This window comes from Glandiceps talaboti, chromosome 22 (genome assembly GCF_964340395.1).
Source record: "Glandiceps talaboti chromosome 22, keGlaTala1.1, whole genome shotgun sequence".
NCBI classification, from domain to species: domain Eukaryota; kingdom Metazoa; phylum Hemichordata; class Enteropneusta; family Spengelidae; genus Glandiceps; species Glandiceps talaboti.
This window is the reverse complement of record NC_135570.1, coordinates 11,340,322-11,357,910: the sequence shown is the minus strand read 5'-3', so window position 1 is coordinate 11,357,910 and position 17,589 is coordinate 11,340,322. Positions and strand designations below refer to the sequence as shown.

The following is a 17,589-nucleotide window of genomic DNA, read 5'->3' as shown; positions in this document are numbered from 1 at the left end:
TTTGAATTAAGTTTGATATATCATACTGTGTGTACATGTCAAGTGTGCTGGGAGTCGGTGAAAAAGAGTCTTTAGTAGAACAGTGTGACCATTCTGTTCTTGAACACATTCACTACAATAGTTATCCCAGTTGGTACTTTGAAGTACAAAGACATTGTCAGCATTTCTATACACACATACATGGGAAGATATCAGGATTTCTGTACACATAGTGGAAATTGCAAGATGTCGGCATTTCTGTACACGTAGTAGAAACTCTGCTAGTCCTCATTTCAGAGGATCTATTGTATGAATGTCTGGTCATCCAACCGTAATGTACATATGTCATATTGAATTGTCTCTGAGGTGGACATCACATCCCTGTACTCTGCGTCATTGTGTTTTTATCAGTGGGTGATAAATTAGCAATACTTGTTGCTACATGTAGACACCGTTGTATTAGTATGCAAGCAGCAGTCTCTACAGAGCAGTAGACAATACCGGGGTTGTACTCTGCTGGCAGGCATACAACTCAACAACTATTACTACACTAGTAGTATATATGAATATACTGTGTCTGACATCAAGAAATGGCCAAGTAATGCTCGCTGATATCGCCACAATTTGATCTCTACAATCCATTAACCACAAGTTCTGTGTAGTTATATTCTCTCAATTAATACATGTAGTGGCGAATTTGAATCGTGTTGGGTCATAGTTACACATAACTGTCCTTTGGTGGTAAATCAAATGTAATTTCCATCCAACTGCGAATGAACAATGCCAATGCCCTGAGGTCAAAAACTGTTGTTAAGAGTCGAAGGTCGAGGTCAAATATCACTTGAAAGTCAAACTCTCTATAGACCTGTCTACATTTCTTTGTGAACAGTTGCAGAGTTCTTGCTATGTTTGGTAGACCTTTTAATGTCCCCAAAGGAGTTTCTTACCAAAGAATTTAAAATTCCTTGATGTTGTTTAATAATGTTGTCTCCCTACCATGTGTTATTTACAGCTTGCAATGTTGGAAAAATATGAAGAAATTCTGGCCAAGGTGAATGCAGCAGCTGCCGACAGAATGCACATGTTGCGAGCCAATCCTGCAGCATTCCAAACAAACATCATTGAAATCTGTCCTGACCCATACATATTAGCACAGCAGTTAACTCACATAGAACTGGTAAGTCCAGGACTGATGTACAAATTTTAGAATTATCATATGCATATATGCGTGCACACATACACACACACACACACACACACACACACACACACACACACACACACACACACACACACACGCGCACACACACACACACACACACACACACACACACATATTACGCACTCCCCATACATACGTACATACACACATCTATGTACACATACATACTTACAGTGTACATTTGTGTACATGAATACATCATAAATAGTATACACGGCCCACACACAGATACATATACGTACATACGTATGTATGTGTGTGCGTACATGCATATGTACATACATACATATATACATACATACATACATACATACATACATACATACATACATACATACACACACACACACACACACACATACATACATACACATACATACATACATACATACATACATACATACATACATACATACATACATACATACATACATACATACATAGTTGTACATTTTACAGTCACACACATACATACATATATCAACAAATAATGTTGTAACAGTTGTACAATTCATAGACAGTTTAATGAGAGGGTAGTGTCTGAGGTATATTGTTGTAACTGCTTTCATGAACTTATGTCACTTTGAAGCAGAAAGACAGATAAAATATTAAAATACAGCCTTACCTTGACTATGTCTACCATGTTGCATACACCAAATATTCTGTAGAAATGCATATATATATAGATATAACCACAGATGGTTGTAATTGCTAGAATTATCATACAAATGATAGACATAATAGTTGTAAACATCAAATTAAGCTGAACTTCCCTGTTATCATGCTACTTTGGTAAAGCCCAATTGTTTTACATGGATGGAATGTTCCATTATACCAATGAATGGGTATAAAGCAAAAAAGTTGATTTTGTCCATGAACTACAGAGTTGAACACATATTCCTTTAAATTGACAGAGTACTTTTTTTTATACAGGAAAGAGTAACAAACATTGGTCCTGAGGAATTTGTACAGACATTTATGAAGAAAGAATTGGATGAAAAAGTAAGGAAAAAATGACAATGCATTTCATAACATTTATATTATATTATATTGATTATAATCATGAAATGAAAAGTAATATTTAAGAAAACCTTGGTCAACCCTGTTGGAAATTCAATATATGCAGATACAAACAATAATGACCATGCTGTGAGTGTTTGCTATAGTTTGTTATCCTTATACATCATGTCATATTCTCCCTGTACTACTATTATTTGACATTTCACTGATTTCAATTACTTCTACTATTTTAGATAAGACTGGCAGACATCAAGAAAACAAATAATTTAGAAGCTTACGTAGAGTGGTTTAACCGACTCAGTTATCTGGTAGCGACAGAAGTGTGCATGCATATAAAGAAAAAACACCGTGCCAGACTCATTGAGTACTTCATTGATGTGGCTAAAGAGTGCTTCAATATTGGCAATTTCAACTCACTTATGGCTATTTTAGGTAAGTTGTCTACTTCGCAGATATCCTAGAATATGGCTTTGATTTTAAAGGGGAATGCCACACCAGGAAATAAATGCATGTTCATAAACTATGGATTCCGGAGAGGCATTTCATGATTTTATATCACCTACATTACAAATGATTTCAAAGAAACAGCAAGATAAATTTCTGCCTCAATTCATGATTTTTGCTGAGTCACATTGCATCATGGGAGTCGAGAGAAATACATATGCAATAGATGAGCACTAAATATTCATGACTCCCAAGTGCTTATTACCTTCAGTGAAAACGCTATGAATTTGCAATGTTTTTTCCATGAGCAAAACAAACAAAAACAATAAGAATTTGCACCCATATTCTCGCTGAAGCTTCATTAGGGAAATGCTAGGTGAGAGAGGAGACAGTAGTCAAAAAATCCTCGCAAAACTTGATTCTAGGTGAGGATAGATAAGGAATATGTACTTCTTTTTTATTGTTGTGTTTATACTTGTTCATTTTAGAATGTGTTTTTGAGTTCATATTCCCCATACTGTCCTTATCAGAAATTATAATAATTGCGTGTTTTATTTTCAGCTGGGTTAAATATGAGTCCAGTGGCAAGGCTAAAGAAAACTTGGGCAAAAGTGAACACACAAAAATTTGAAGTGTTGGAGGTAAGACTAGTCTTAGATAGTACAAATATCTCTGTTGCTAAGATTTGTTGAGCCAGATGATAAACTCTAGCAGTGTTAGTACCAGATGACCTTTTGTTTCTGGTTTTGTGATTTTATATTACTACATGTATGTATTTAACTTTTCACAGCTTCTTTCCTTTTCTATAGTATGTTTTGTATAGTACAGTTATACAGACTAAAGTTTGACATTTTGTCATCTCACCATTTCAGAACTTGATGGATCCAACATCAAACTTTGGCAACTACAGACAGGCATTGAAAGCAGCCGTCCAGAGAGCCCAAGCCTCCATTGGTGGTTGTGATCGCATGGTTATCCCATTCTTTAGTTTACTTGTCAAAGATATTTACTTCCTCAATGAAGGCTGTTCAAACAGATTGACCACAGGTCATGTTAACTTTGATGTGAGTATAGGCACTGTCTCTATAACAATACACATAGGTATTTGATAAATCAGTTATTTACCCAATATCAGCTCTTTATCCATTTGGATCATTGTGCCTACCATTTTTGCAATGTGACACAAGTCAGAAGACGAGTCACACATTGTAGAAATGGTATGAATGGTGAAACAACGAATAAAGAGGTGATGTCAGGTAATAGCTTCTTAACGTTACGTATCACAGTTGAAACCAGTACATGTATACCATTATATTATGTCTCACAGCAGAAACCATCAAGTAATTTCATCTCTTCTAACCTTTGACCTTTGTGTATTATTGCTATCAAAACAACTTGAAACGACAAAGAAAACTAATTCTCATTAGCAGGGCTTGACTTGAGAAGATAAACATCGAGGGTTTCGTCACGACACTCCTCAAATCTAGTGAATTCATGGAAGCAGTGATTGTATAGTAACTGACTTGTATCTCATAATTTTATCCCGACAGAAATTTTGGCAGCTTGCTAAACAAATCACAGAGTTCATTACATGGAAACAAGTCGATTGCCCATTCAACAGAGAAAGACAGGCACTTAACTATTTACTGACGGCACCAGTATTTACAGAAAATTGTAAGTAGCGCCCTCAAACATGAATATTATGAATCTTTTGTTTTTATGTTTACATTGCTACTCCCAATAGGAACATGCAGAGACATGTTGCGGGACACTAATAATTGGAATTTTAAATCAGTTTCATTGATTATAAAAAGTAGACTTTTCAATATCTTGAAACATGTAAGTTTCGGTGTCGGGTAATACTTCTAATTTTATTATTTTAAGATTTCTTACATGGCAAGAATATCAAGCTACTAATTTATGCAAATTCATCAAAAACAAATCGTTAAAAATGACATTTTGTCTCATTTCTTCCTCCACAGCCCTTTACTTGGCTTCTTATGAAAGTGAGTGTCCAGAAAATGATTTTGAAAGGGAAAGATTTAAAACAATAAGGTAAGATAATGTGTAATTACGTCACCAGACTCTGGTTTCTGTTTGAGAAAAAAAGTTAGAATGTTGAAATTTTTCCATTGGTCTTGTGTTGTTGACCTCATTCTCACATCCTAAACCTGTGTTTATCTGTGTTTATCTTATAGAGGGAGTACAAAGAAGACTCATAGCGACAAGCTAAAGTGAACCGAAGTGTGAAATCTACATGTACATAACCCATGCTATGGTGCTCTGTACAGTTTTCACTGATGTTACACAAAACATGAATGTACGTTATGAAGTGAGCGCTGGTAGTATCTGTCTCCTAGTGACTTGGTTACCATGCTTACTGATTTTCAGTTGCCATGACATCATGAAAACTGTCGGCACTTCACAAAGTAACCAATAGCAGATACTTTGAGATAACTTTAAGACTTTTTATGAATACTGACAATCAACTGTACAGTAAAAAGTACTTTTGTGTGCTTACAATTAAAATGTAAGCAATGATATACTTACAAAAACAAAAGAATTTGTGCTCTCTTTGAGAGAGGGCGCTCTTGTACTAAAATCCAGACTGGCGAACAAATCAACAGGTGTGTCCAATTGGAACTGTCAGTGATTTTCATCTACGTATTATGAAATGTTGACCATCAGTTCAGGTGAATCTCAAGTTATACTTGGTGTATTGGTAATAATATTTTCTCTGAGAAGTACAGTTGGAGCCAAGGAAATGTTGAAACCAAGCTGAAATGACAGAAAATCGTGTCACAAGTATAGTACTGATGACCTGTGATACCGTGATGAACCAGTTCTTATGACCTATGGAAACCTTGCAGTATTTTTTTTTGAATTTTCAAAAAGTCAAATTTTCTACAGAAGACCACGCATGAACTGTAACATTGAATCAAAAAGTGTTACATTCAAATGAGATTAAACAGACTTGTAATTCCACGACTACTTAGTAAGAAAAATATTGTTGTAATGTATATCACAGAATTAATGAATGAATACCAGGGTGTCATTCACATGTATATAAATGCTCATTCACAAATTAGTCCATTTTAAATGAACTTTGCCCTGAAACTCATGAACTTTGACGTGAAACTCATGAATTTTTGCCCTAAAACTCCATACTTTGCCATAAATTGGTCTGTTTTAACTAAAAATGTATTATATTTCATAATGCATCTCTGAAAAGAAAGCCACATATATCTGTTTTGAATATTGCTGTAATGTTAATTTAAACGTGCAAGCTTGTGCCCTGCTGTGGAAATTTTTTTTTTCCCAATGCCACTGCCAGTCTACCCTAATACAAAACATAATGCCGATGACCTAGTAACCTGTTTTGTATTTGTCTGTTGTCTCTGTATTTTACCCTTCATCTTTTCCTTGCAATGAAATTGCAAAATTTAAATGTAAATTGAATGTTCGTTTGTTTGCTGTTATCAGCAAATCTTTTTTTTTTGTAAAATGTAGAGAACTATTTATTTATGAATTCAGAACATATCTTTATAGAATGGTATTTAGTCAATCATTAGATAGATTGATGTCATCATGAATATTGACCCTCTAGGGGATAGAATATTCTCACTTTGCTGGAATACCAGACTCCCTAGGGGATAGAACATTCTCACTTTGCAAGAACACCAGACCCCCTAGGGAATCAATTAACACATTCTCACTTTGCTGGAGCAAAGCAGATTGCTGACTTCCCTTGACACAGATGTAAGATTTATACCTACAAATTATTCTATTTTAGACTCTGTACATAGTATGTATTTTGAATTGAAATTTTAGCTGTACACCTTGCTGTATTCAGTAAATGAAGCTTGGCTGCTTAATTAGCACTGAAAGCTGAGAGTAACACGTATCTTAGCTTATTGGTGGTGCCCAATAACAGAATGCCTTGCCAATTTTATGTATTATACCAGTTGGTAATCTCAACTGGGGTATCTGCTATGATATACTTGTCAAGAGACTGGAACAGACCAGTAACAACCAAATTTTGCTAATTTTAAAACTAGAATTCTTTCTGTTTGAAATTCTTGCTTGAGCATTCTCAAATTTTTGTATAGCTCTCCTGTATCCCCAGCATCCCAGATATTATTGACACAGTCACTATTAAACAGATAACAGATTCAATTCGGAGCTGGAGTGAATTACAGTTAAATTTATGTGTCCTTACAAAGCAGTGTAAGGATGTTGAGGGCGCTAGTCATAACTACCAAGTGAGACGTGGTAAAGGTTTTAATTATAGATCCTGGATTCAGATAGAATGCTATTGTTGTAATACCCAGATGTGAAAAAGCTCAGATGAACATTTTACTAGAAATTAGTCAGAAATTAGTTTGGATAAAAACGACAATTCTACCAAAATTGGTTACTGTGCCCTCATACAAAGTGTCAACTCAGCAAAACTATAAAGTATGTATGCAGTTGCTGTATTTAATTTCTCTTCACAATCATGTTGGTATCATTAAGTGAAATTATCAATGTCAAGAGAGAGAGGTCAAAGGTCATACTGATGACAGAAGTGATTGTCCATACAATGAAAGTTTCACACTCCTGCAAAATACAAAACTAAATTAGAAAAATGAATTAAAAAGAAATTGTTAAAAACATGTTATCTCTCTGATTTTAACTGCAATACCTAAAAGGTGTACATATGTATATAAAGAAAATGGAAAAAAGTAAACTTTATAAAGTTGCAATGTGTATTTGTTGCATGTGTGCTGTATGATCCATTTGTTGTCCCAATATTATAATGTAATCCAAATGACAAAATAAAATGTTATATTACAATAATTTCTGACTACAGTATGTTACTGAACTATTTGTGTGTGTGTGTCACACAGTGTGTGTGTGTGTGCGTGTGCATATGCATGCAAACAGGATCTGTACCTGTGTGTGTCTGAATACATACATGGTCTGTACTTGCGGCAATCACTCATTAAACGAAAGAAATTTAGGCAAATAAAGAAATCAAGCCGTGTTCACCACAGATTTTAATCAGATTGATATTCTGTGTCTGTGTATCTATGTGTCTGCATGCATACATAGTCTGTGCTTGTGCATCTGTGTCTGTGCATGCATGCATACATGGTCTGTACGTATGTGCCTGTGTATGCAAACAAAACAAAAAATGGCAATGAATGAAGGAAATTGAGGTAAATAAATCTGTATTCACATCAGATTTTAATCAGATTGATATTGATGTGTCTGTATACATGTACTTGTGTCACTCTACAAAATTTACCCACAACCCCCTCTGATTTGTTTCTTGATGTGGGCTGCCACAAAGACATAAATCAAGTATAGAACTATATCATATGATGGCTGACATATCACACAGATGGCTATACAGCCAAGCATAGGTAGCCATCTTGCTCAAGTCTCCAGGCTTTTTAAGTCATTTGAATAAAATAATATTTTTAAATGATAACCTGAGTGAGTGTTTGCAAAACAAATTGGTGAACGCATATGTCCAAATGAGAATGGTAGTAACAGAGAAAAGTAAAAAAAAGTTGGACAATAATTTCCTTTAAAAATTTAAAAGTGAATAACATGTATATCATTCTCACAAGCCAGAGCACATATATATTTCTTCTGAAGCAACAACATATGAAGTATTTCTATCTAAAAGTAATGGGTGTTTCAGATGGTGATGTAAAGATGCCTGTTGTTTATGACGTTGATGTATATGTTCTATTGTACATCGATCTGTGTTTCTGCACCCATGTGTACCGTGTGTATATTTGTACATATGTCTTGTAGGCTTGTGTGTGTTCTGTAGATTGTAGGACAAGTAGAATATGTAATATCATCTGTTCACCATTGATAAATAGAAAACCATAGATTTTCTGCCATTTCAGTATGTCATTAGCTCCCCCCACCCCCACCCCCATATGTCCTGTAGGCTTGTGTGTGTTCTGTAGATTGTAGGACAGGTAGAACACAACTAGACTGTAAGATACGTCGTGACATTCCACCCTCACGGCCTCCTCTCAGGGGTTGGCTGATATGTGAGGCGCCCTGTTATGGCGTAGACGTACAGACTAGAACACAAGACAAATATGTAATATCATCTGTTCACCATTTATAAATAGAAAACCATAGATTTTCTGCCATTACAGTATGTGGTTAGCCCCCCCCCCCCCACATGAACATGTATTAGATGAACATTGCATATTCATGAGACAAATGACTCTCCAGAACCAAAATTTATTAAAAATGCCTTTATTTCCTTGAGTAGAGTTTCTTTTTCAGTCAAATTACATTCTAATAATACGAAAGCTTTGAAAGGGTTAATGATGTTTATACCCATGTTACTAAGTTATTTTACTTGTCAAACTTTAAATCATCAATTAAAACTGTCTTATGTTATGCACCACCATTCTAACCTCTATCAATGGTAGTACATACATGCCTATAAATATGGCTACACAATGAAATAACATTTCCCACATTTTGCTCAAAGTAGAGTCCAATTAGTACCCCCTAGTACAGATCTATACAATGCTATGCGCCCTTTACATTTTCTCAACATCCTAGGGAGCAAACAATCCTTGCTGCTATTAAGAACATAGGGTAAAATCCTTCACATAACGACCACAGTCCTATCTGGTCCCCACTTATATAGTTGGCTTGACTTGGGCACAATTGTGGTTCAAATCTCGCCCGAGGAAGCTTAACCAATCAGAAACCAATGGTAATACCGGGGATCAAACCAGCAATGTGCAGGCTATGAGTCAGCAATTCATAAATAAAACACTATACTGAACCGTTTTTTGTAAATGAAGTAATTCAGAAATGAATCCAGGCTGCCACATTCTTCTTAAATAACTTCTACCTCCTTGGGGCACTAGTGAACTGGCAAACACATCAAACAACTAAGATTTGCATTGGAGGGGGGATCTTTGCCCTTTCAGCCTTGGTCGACATTTATAACATTTCTACAGTTTAGCTACAAATAGTACATTACCATGGTGATATTCTAGGGTACAGTTAGCTATACATGATACATTACCATGGTGATATTCTGGGGTACAGATAATTGTAAATAGTACATTACCATGGTGATATTCTAGGTGTGAATAGTGTACACATGACGATAGTACAAAGATAAAATTATACAACATAATGTTCAGATATGATCAGAGACTTAAATTTACTGGTAAAACAGTGTTGCATTGCTATGTTGGTTGTATTGACACGTGAATGCAAGTGTGGTGTACCTGGGGTATTTTTACGAGTGCTTGAGGTATTCTCTGTGGCTGTACTTCCATAAAAGTACTTTCACAAGAGAAGCAAGTGAAACTGCAACAGAAAACACTGCAAGCATGAGTGAAATTATCCCTGAGTGTACTACACACACTGGCACTAACGCAGCAAAGAGTTGTTATTATTACAGTACATCAGTATCTGCAAAAACAGAAAACATCCATAAAAATCAAGGAAAAAGTTTTCATGCTTATTCCGCTAAAATAAACCTTGTGCCAACAAAATATATTGATTACAGTATTTGCCAGTTCAGAGTAGAGCTAAAATATGGAGACTAACTCCTATTTGCTTCTTTCTTCATTCCACCAAGACAAGGGGGTGATTTAGTCACACTGGTATTTACATTCCATTGTTCACTTGTTTTAGCCTGTTTACAAAACAAAGAAGGGTGATGAGTACAATATGCCATATACCAGTTATCAGAGAGAGATAAGATTTCACGGTTTGGCCACTAGGAGTGCTATACGCAAGTTATTTTTGTGCTGTCGGCAAGGACCACAAAAGTTGAGTAATTTAGCCTAAAGATGGGAGACTACATACAAAATTACCACTCATTTTCCATCTTGTTCTTTCTGAACTGTTTTACTAGTGACTACCAGTAATCAAAACATGCCTAACCACAACTGTAATGCTACAGACTTCTTGTACACACATTTTTTTTTATAGTTTTGTGCATTACCACATGATCAGTGGCCATGATCAAATTTTAGCCTTTACTTTGACAAATCTGGATCACCCTCTATTTTGATCCTTAGATGCAAAATGGCTGGAACTCAGGTAACCAGCATATGTTTATTGGTAGACAACCTAGGAATCAGTATTTATAATGGAACGAGGATCAAACCAGAGTTTTTGCTAAGGTTGGGAAACCCCAATAACTGAAAGAGAATAATGGGTAAAGTTGCAGTTTCCCACACAATCTACCATAATTTTGTTTGGGAACTCTGGTAAAAATACGAGGGAACCCCAAAAACACTGTCAAATATGACACAATGGCATTGACTTATTACATAACAAAAATAAATTTGTGGTAAGACAGGGTTGTAGGTGGCTGAGTGGTTAAATCACTTGCCTCTTGCCACTGTGGTTGGGTTCAAACCCATTTAGGGTTTGATTAAATTTACCACGCTGTAAGTGTCGTTCAGTTTGACTCTACCGAACAACGCAGGTTTTCCCTGGGTACTACAGTTTCCTCCTGCATTAACACTGAACCCATGAGGGATGGCTCTCACTGGACTTTTTGGGAGACAAGTGTTTATATGCTTAAAGAACTATCCAGTATAAATAAAGATCATTATAGCAGATTTACCTGAATAGACAAAGCATGTACAGGACCACTGAGTTCATCTTTTAACACTTCATTTACCATTCGATGTCTCTTTATATGAGTCTGTTTATCAAACTGATTTGACACTATAACCACCTTAAAATGTGTTTCAGACCCTTTGGGTACATTGTGCATATAGCTTTCATTGATCACTTCCAAGTGAACAGGCTGAAATATACAATAGAAATATACAATAGAAATGAACAAAAGAAATATACAATAGAAATATACAATAGAAATGAACAATAGAAATGTACAATAGAAATGTACAATAGAAATATACAATAGAAATGAACAATAGAAATGTACAATGGAAATATACAATAGAAATGAACAATAGAAATGAACATCAGCATAAAATATTGACTATCTTATAATAGTGTTAATTGAAATGAACAGTCACATCAACATTTGTTATTGACATTGTATTGGGTGAAATCAATAGTTTCAACGTATGATAAAAACTAAATTCTTTTTGCTAGGTTTCAGATCCCTCCCCTTCCAACTTTAATAACTGACCAGATTTGATAATTAATTCAGACAGCACAATGAATTTCAAGTCAGTATGTAAATACTATAAATATAACGCCGGTGTGTAACTTGAGAAAAATGCTTTTTTATTGATAACTTTGAGTGAAAATTCTTCCCTCTCAATTTAAAGATATTATTTTAGATATAGTTGTATTTAGTGGTACAAAACAGTGTAAGATTCAATTCAAAGTAAAATTGTTTTTGTAGGATGAGAACTAAAATGGTTCAATACCCCCACCCTCACTCCCAAACTAACAGAACTAAGTTTTTTATCCTACATTGAACTATTAATCATTGCTCCTACATGTAGTGTTCTCCAAGAAACAATAAACAGTAACACATGACATACTTGCAGTTTTGATGTTAATTTATCGATTATTGCTGCCTGGACAGGCCCTGTGGAAGACGACATTTTTCTGCTAGTAGTTAACAATTCTGCTGGTCTAACTTGTAGATTACTATGCACATTCCACACCAGTCTATGGGTTATGTTATTTCTACAAAGCACTACAATATGTTTTCCTGTGAATCAAAATAAAAGGGCAGTGTAAGTAAACTCAATATCACACATCATTTTAAAGGGAACATCATCACTCCAGGAAATAAATGTATTTTCATAAACTTTGGGTTCTGGCGAGTCATTTTACGATTACACATCACGTGATATTGTGAGATTACCAAGAAACATGAAAGTGAAACTCTATTTTACCTCTATTGTTCACACACTGGTCCACCATTGCATCATGGGTCTTACTAGACATGCATATATTAGATGAACACTGAATATTCATGACTCCTAAGTGCTTATTACCTTTAGATAGTCATGAACTTTCAATGACATAATATCTGTGCAGGTTTTTAAGCACAGCACAGACTTATCTCAGCTGTAAACTTTTTAAATGTAATTTCGTCATGAAATAATTTACTAAATATCCTAGACACTCGTGTTCATGTATTGATCAAAATGAAAGTGTAGATCATACTGCCGCGAAGTAAACTTTGTGCTGAGCAAAATCATGACTGCATCATGGAGGTATAAGCCTCCATAATTGCACTGCACTGAGCCACTATCCATTGCGCGGTGAAATCTTGCATGGAGAGAAATACACCGTGCAGAGGGCAAAACACTTTTGGGCCAAATCGTGTTTGCGAGGTTCACTGCACTGGTCGGCCACAGTATACTTCCATGGTACAACCATGGAGGCAGCCTAAATCCATGCTACATGGTACAACTCTAGTGTGAGTACGACGGGTACGTACTAACAGCCACATTTAGATTTTAGTCAGTAGAGTCTAGCTGCTAGACCTCAGGCTTTCTTCTCAACACTCTGTTTCTGAAGGTGGCACACAATCGAGGGCGAATGCCTGCCGTTCGGGCTATCGCCCTCACTAGCGAACTTCGGTCGCCTTGACAGTGAGCAGAAAAGCCCGAGGGGTATAGCAGCAAGACTAGTATGACCATAGACAAGGAAGTCTGTGGTACATGGTATGACGACTCGTCTCTTCATTCTCAATGCATTATTACATATGAAATAATGAGCTTGTCTAACTACACACTCGGCATAATGTGAAAGTAAATAACTCTGACTGTTCGTGCTACACAGACTCGCATCACGATTGCAAAGTACACTAAACGATGCAAATATTTCTATCATAACAACTCACCAAGAAGGCTCATGTTGGAGGCATCGTCACAGATCTACGAACTACAGGCGACAACAAACATTGTATGTTAAGCGATCGCTGATTAGTTATCGTCACTTGATAGCCTAGTTATACACCAATGGTAGAGGTTCTTTCATACTTACACTATATATGATTACTGCTTTTGCAGTCCATGTTTTCGATAATTATATCATATTGATAAATTTTTCTCAATAATCAATAATTTAACCTTTAAAAATAGACTTTATTTCATACATTATAAATCTATACTAAAAATGAAATAACAACGACAGAAGTAATTTTACAGATTTATATAATAGAGTGATATCCTTAGCCGAACAGACAGTTTGTTTATAATGTACTACTTTGTTAAACCAACATGGCTGGTTTGTTGGAAGTCGATAGGGTGAATATTTTGTGCCCCGACAGTGGGGTGAGACTGCCAATATCAAGGCTGTATTTTTGTCGGCATTGCCTAAAATTGAAGTCTGGACAATGTGTGTCACACGAGGTAAGTTATCGGATAATATTAGCGATTCATGTAACACTATCGGATATATTAATTTATTGTGATGTCATTATCAATATTACAGACAGACGTGTCAATAATGATACATTAATATCAACATTTGCTCAAATTATAATTTTGTTTCGTCCAAAACTGTTTGTAAACCATTTGGACTCACAGTGCGTTGACAGTCAGATTTTTGAGATAGAGGAAAGCGGGGTTAGTATACTTGTACATTCATTTTTGTACAATACATGAAAGCATTGACATTTGTAAAATATAAACATGGGTGTGTCATATTGTATGACAGCATAGAAAATATCTTTATTGTCCATGCTATTAGAAATAAATGGAAATTCATCTTTAAGTTAATCTTGACATGTTAAAACACAAAATATAAAAATAATATTATTTAAACAGTATTAAAATCACAGTTTCCTATGAACTTATATTCTATTCAAGGATGATCATAATACGAAATAATAGTGTTATTGTACATATTTACAAATATTCAAAAAATACTGTCATCAGTGTTCGCACTTAAGAACGATAGTATACAGTTTGGAAACCCTGGGAGAATCGACCATATTACAACTTGATTTCAACGATCTGTTTTAATTCCGAAATCAACAAATATCACCAAAATATAACCACCCATGACACTCTTAGAAAACACTTGTCCAACTTGACAATTGATGAGCAACAACATTGGTCGAAAACAGGGTTTCTATCACATTTCCAAAGTAATACCAACATTTACATTGACCTGATTGTACAATAGTATGACCTCACCTGAGACAAAAGAATATATGCTAATTAGGTTACAATCAAGAGATCACTAGATTTTACTACAAAACCTGGAATGATAACAAGTTCAAAAATAAAAAATAAAACATCAAAATCTAAGGCTAAAATTAGTGCATCAACTTTCTCAATAATTACACCTTCACATCTCTTAAAGGAGACATAATATCCCATCATGCCTTGAGATGAAAGTGTGAAAAAGTGAGCTGTTTACTTCACATCAATATACAAAAATGTACCAACTTTACAATCAAAAGTTATGATTGTATGATTGGGGAGCACCCCATGATTATATATATCATGAAATCAAGCTGATGAATCTCTTTAAAATTATCTTTCAGGTTGATTCCCATTATTGTCCCAATTGTTTGGAGAATATGCCATCTGCTGAAGCCAAGATTAAGAAGAATAGGTAGGTGTACATGGTGTATAATATATTCTTGGTTAAATCTCAAAAAAAGTGCATGGAATTTAACACTTCAAAAATGGCTTGTAACAAGGCTGTTGAGGGCGCTGTAACAAAAGTTGTTGAGGACCTGAGTCTTCCAGGCTAGACAAGTGCTTGTCAGTAGCAAATTGTATACACAACTACCCTTATTATCACTAATTTCACAATCAAATCCTTGCAGACACAACTCACATCAATGAACGTATACCCATACATCATGTTTTCTACAAAGACTTGTAATCTAATCGGCTGTCTAGCCAAATTCTAATATACATTCAAACCATAATACTTTTCTTTAATAAAATAAAATTGATTTTAAATATATGAAATTTTTTTTCTTTAAACCCAGATGTGGTAATTGTTTTGACTGTCCAAGTTGTCGACACACCTTATCAACAAGAGCTACTAGCATTGCCATTCCTAATCCTAATGATCCTGCCAAGCCAACAACTAAAAAGGCATACTACTTAGCCTGTGGATTTTGCCGATGGACATCACGCGATATTGGAATGCCAGACAAGCATGTTGGTAAGCATTAGAATTTAAATATATAGGTAGTAGACTGCAAAGTACATCGACAAGAATGTCCTTATCATCCTTACAACTGTAGACACACTGTAAGATAGCACAGTGGATTCAAAGCAAAAGAATCCTACCCAGGGCTCAAAATTAATAGTAGTCCCATGTCAACAGAGGCTACCATAATTTGTAGCTGGTAGCCCACTCAGGCTGTCACTGATTATGCAATGATTTAAGGATGGAACTTGAAGATTTACAGACTTGAAAATATTTCAGTAACAAACATATTTCCAATAGAGGAACTCTGTTTTCAGTTCAGGAATGTGGGATTACTGCATCCTTGGACTACCACTTTCTGAAATTGGTAACCCACTGGGACTACCACAGAAGAAAGTTAATTTCGAGCCCTGCCACCAGCACCATGTGTGATATATGTAAATGTGTTTCTGGTGTACATGATTTAAGGATGGAACTTGAATGTATGTTACGTAGACTCCTATTTTATTTTGCCAACAATGAACATTCACACATGTCTGGGAGCTATCTGGTTTTGATCAAGCACCCCATGTTCAGTTTGGGCAGAACATACAGAATGTAACTCAATAAACTAAAAGGCATGATATGATTGGCAGCAACAACATTTTGTTGCAGAACAGCTCTCAGCTATACTCGACTGTAGAACTTTTAATCTGACATCATGGCAAGGAATGAGAAGAGTGCCACCAGTGACTGCGATCTCTCAATCTAGATAGGTAAATGTGATCTGTACCTATCTAGGTTGAAAGATCAGCCATTGGTGGCGCCCTTCTCATCCCTTTCCACAAACAATTGAAGGGGAACTGTGTGTCTAGGTGGGAAATTATTCAAATCAAAATGATCGTTCCACAGGTGTATGATATTGGTCAAAAATTTACCTTCTGTTGTAAAAAGTCAAAACTCAGAAACTATTTTTCTAGGGATGTGTAGATGAAGTATTGTTCACATGACCTAATTGATATGCAAATTAATCAAGGAATACGGTTTGCAGTTTACAATCTTACAAACAACTGTGTCAGCTGCTGCTTCATTTCTGTGTAGGATCACAGGGATTTGGAAAAGGCCTTTGTGTTTTTTTACAGATATTTATTTTTTCTTTATTAAATACTTTGTAATTTTTTTCATCATATTTTTCCCTATGTCCAAGATGTCATATAATAACAATTTGAATATATGGCATTTTGTTTTTTCCCTGTCCTTTTAAAAAGTAAACAATAACGAAAAAAATAAATATTTGTAAACAAATACAAAGGCCTTTTCTGAATCCATATACATCAGGTCATTGTGTTTTTTTCAACAATTCAAGATATGTAAATCATTCAGTTTGCAGACAATTTATTCATTCAGTATTATTTTTTTTTTGAACATTTTTGTAACTACATGATAAGGAACATCACAAGTGAAATTGTCTCCCCTAATTACTCTCGAGGTCCTTTTTAAGGAGCTGACCAATCTCTTCAGAATCAGCTTTCCCACAGGAGTTGTTACCTCACTAATTAAGTCACTTCACGTCCTTCCGTCATTCAACATGTGACTAATGAGATTGCTTCAAAAAATTTACTCTACTTTAAAATGAGTTAAAATATAATCTTGTAAGAGTCAGTATAGCAGTTGATCTCAACTGATATAATTATAGAAATCATCTTGATTTTACATTAAAAAAACAGTGTTTCCTTTCTTTCTCTAGAATTAATAATATTTATTTTTCTATACTGTAAATCCATAGAATGCTCTAAACGGTTCACAAATCTAAAAAAAGAAAAAGCACTTGA

General features: G+C 35.2%; 3 protein-coding genes across 3 annotated transcripts in view; 2 read left to right on the top strand and 1 right to left on the bottom strand.

Moving 5' to 3' along the window:
• Positions 1-7,474, top strand: part of LOC144452107 (ras-GEF domain-containing family member 1B-like) — a 91,692-nt gene extending 84,218 nt beyond the window's left edge. The window contains exons 13-20 of the mRNA XM_078143122.1: positions 992-1,156; positions 2,135-2,203; positions 2,455-2,653; positions 3,227-3,306; positions 3,538-3,729; positions 4,216-4,339; positions 4,648-4,720; positions 4,864-7,474. Coding sequence (XP_077999248.1) covers positions 992-1,156; positions 2,135-2,203; positions 2,455-2,653; positions 3,227-3,306; positions 3,538-3,729; positions 4,216-4,339; positions 4,648-4,720; positions 4,864-4,903 — 942 coding nt within the window. The 3' untranslated portion in view covers positions 4,904-7,474. The remainder of the gene's footprint in view (positions 1-991; positions 1,157-2,134; positions 2,204-2,454; positions 2,654-3,226; positions 3,307-3,537; positions 3,730-4,215; positions 4,340-4,647; positions 4,721-4,863) is intronic.
• A 1,462-nt stretch (positions 7,475-8,936) lies between these two features.
• LOC144452188 (bolA-like protein DDB_G0274169) lies at positions 8,937-13,609 on the bottom strand. The gene is made up of 4 exons (XM_078143232.1): positions 13,503-13,609; positions 12,187-12,359; positions 11,289-11,474; positions 8,937-10,346 (listed from the first exon to the last, which is right to left on the bottom strand). Exons 1-4 carry the CDS (start codon positions 13,513-13,515, stop codon positions 10,254-10,256), a joined length of 465 nt encoding a protein of 154 aa, XP_077999358.1. The 5' UTR covers positions 13,516-13,609; the 3' UTR covers positions 8,937-10,253.
• A 272-nt stretch (positions 13,610-13,881) lies between these two features.
• The window catches only part of LOC144451986 (dynactin subunit 4-like), a 19,543-nt gene continuing 15,835 nt past the window's right edge, over positions 13,882-17,589 (top strand). Inside the window, exons 1-3 of the mRNA XM_078142932.1 lie at positions 13,882-14,013; positions 15,156-15,226; positions 15,612-15,790. Of these exons, the coding sequence (XP_077999058.1) occupies positions 13,882-14,013; positions 15,156-15,226; positions 15,612-15,790 (382 nt within the window). The remainder of the gene's footprint in view (positions 14,014-15,155; positions 15,227-15,611; positions 15,791-17,589) is intronic.

Bases quoted from the DNA above. Each gene is read 5' to 3' on its own strand.
- LOC144452188 (XM_078143232.1), bottom strand. The intron at 11,475-12,186 runs GTATGTCATGTG...TGTATATTTCAG, and splicing joins AATTAACATCAAAACTGCAA to CCTGTTCACTTGGAAGTGAT. The intron at 10,347-11,288 runs GTAAATCTGCTA...TTTTGTAAACAG, and splicing joins TACATGCTTTGTCTATTCAG to GCTAAAACAAGTGAACAATG.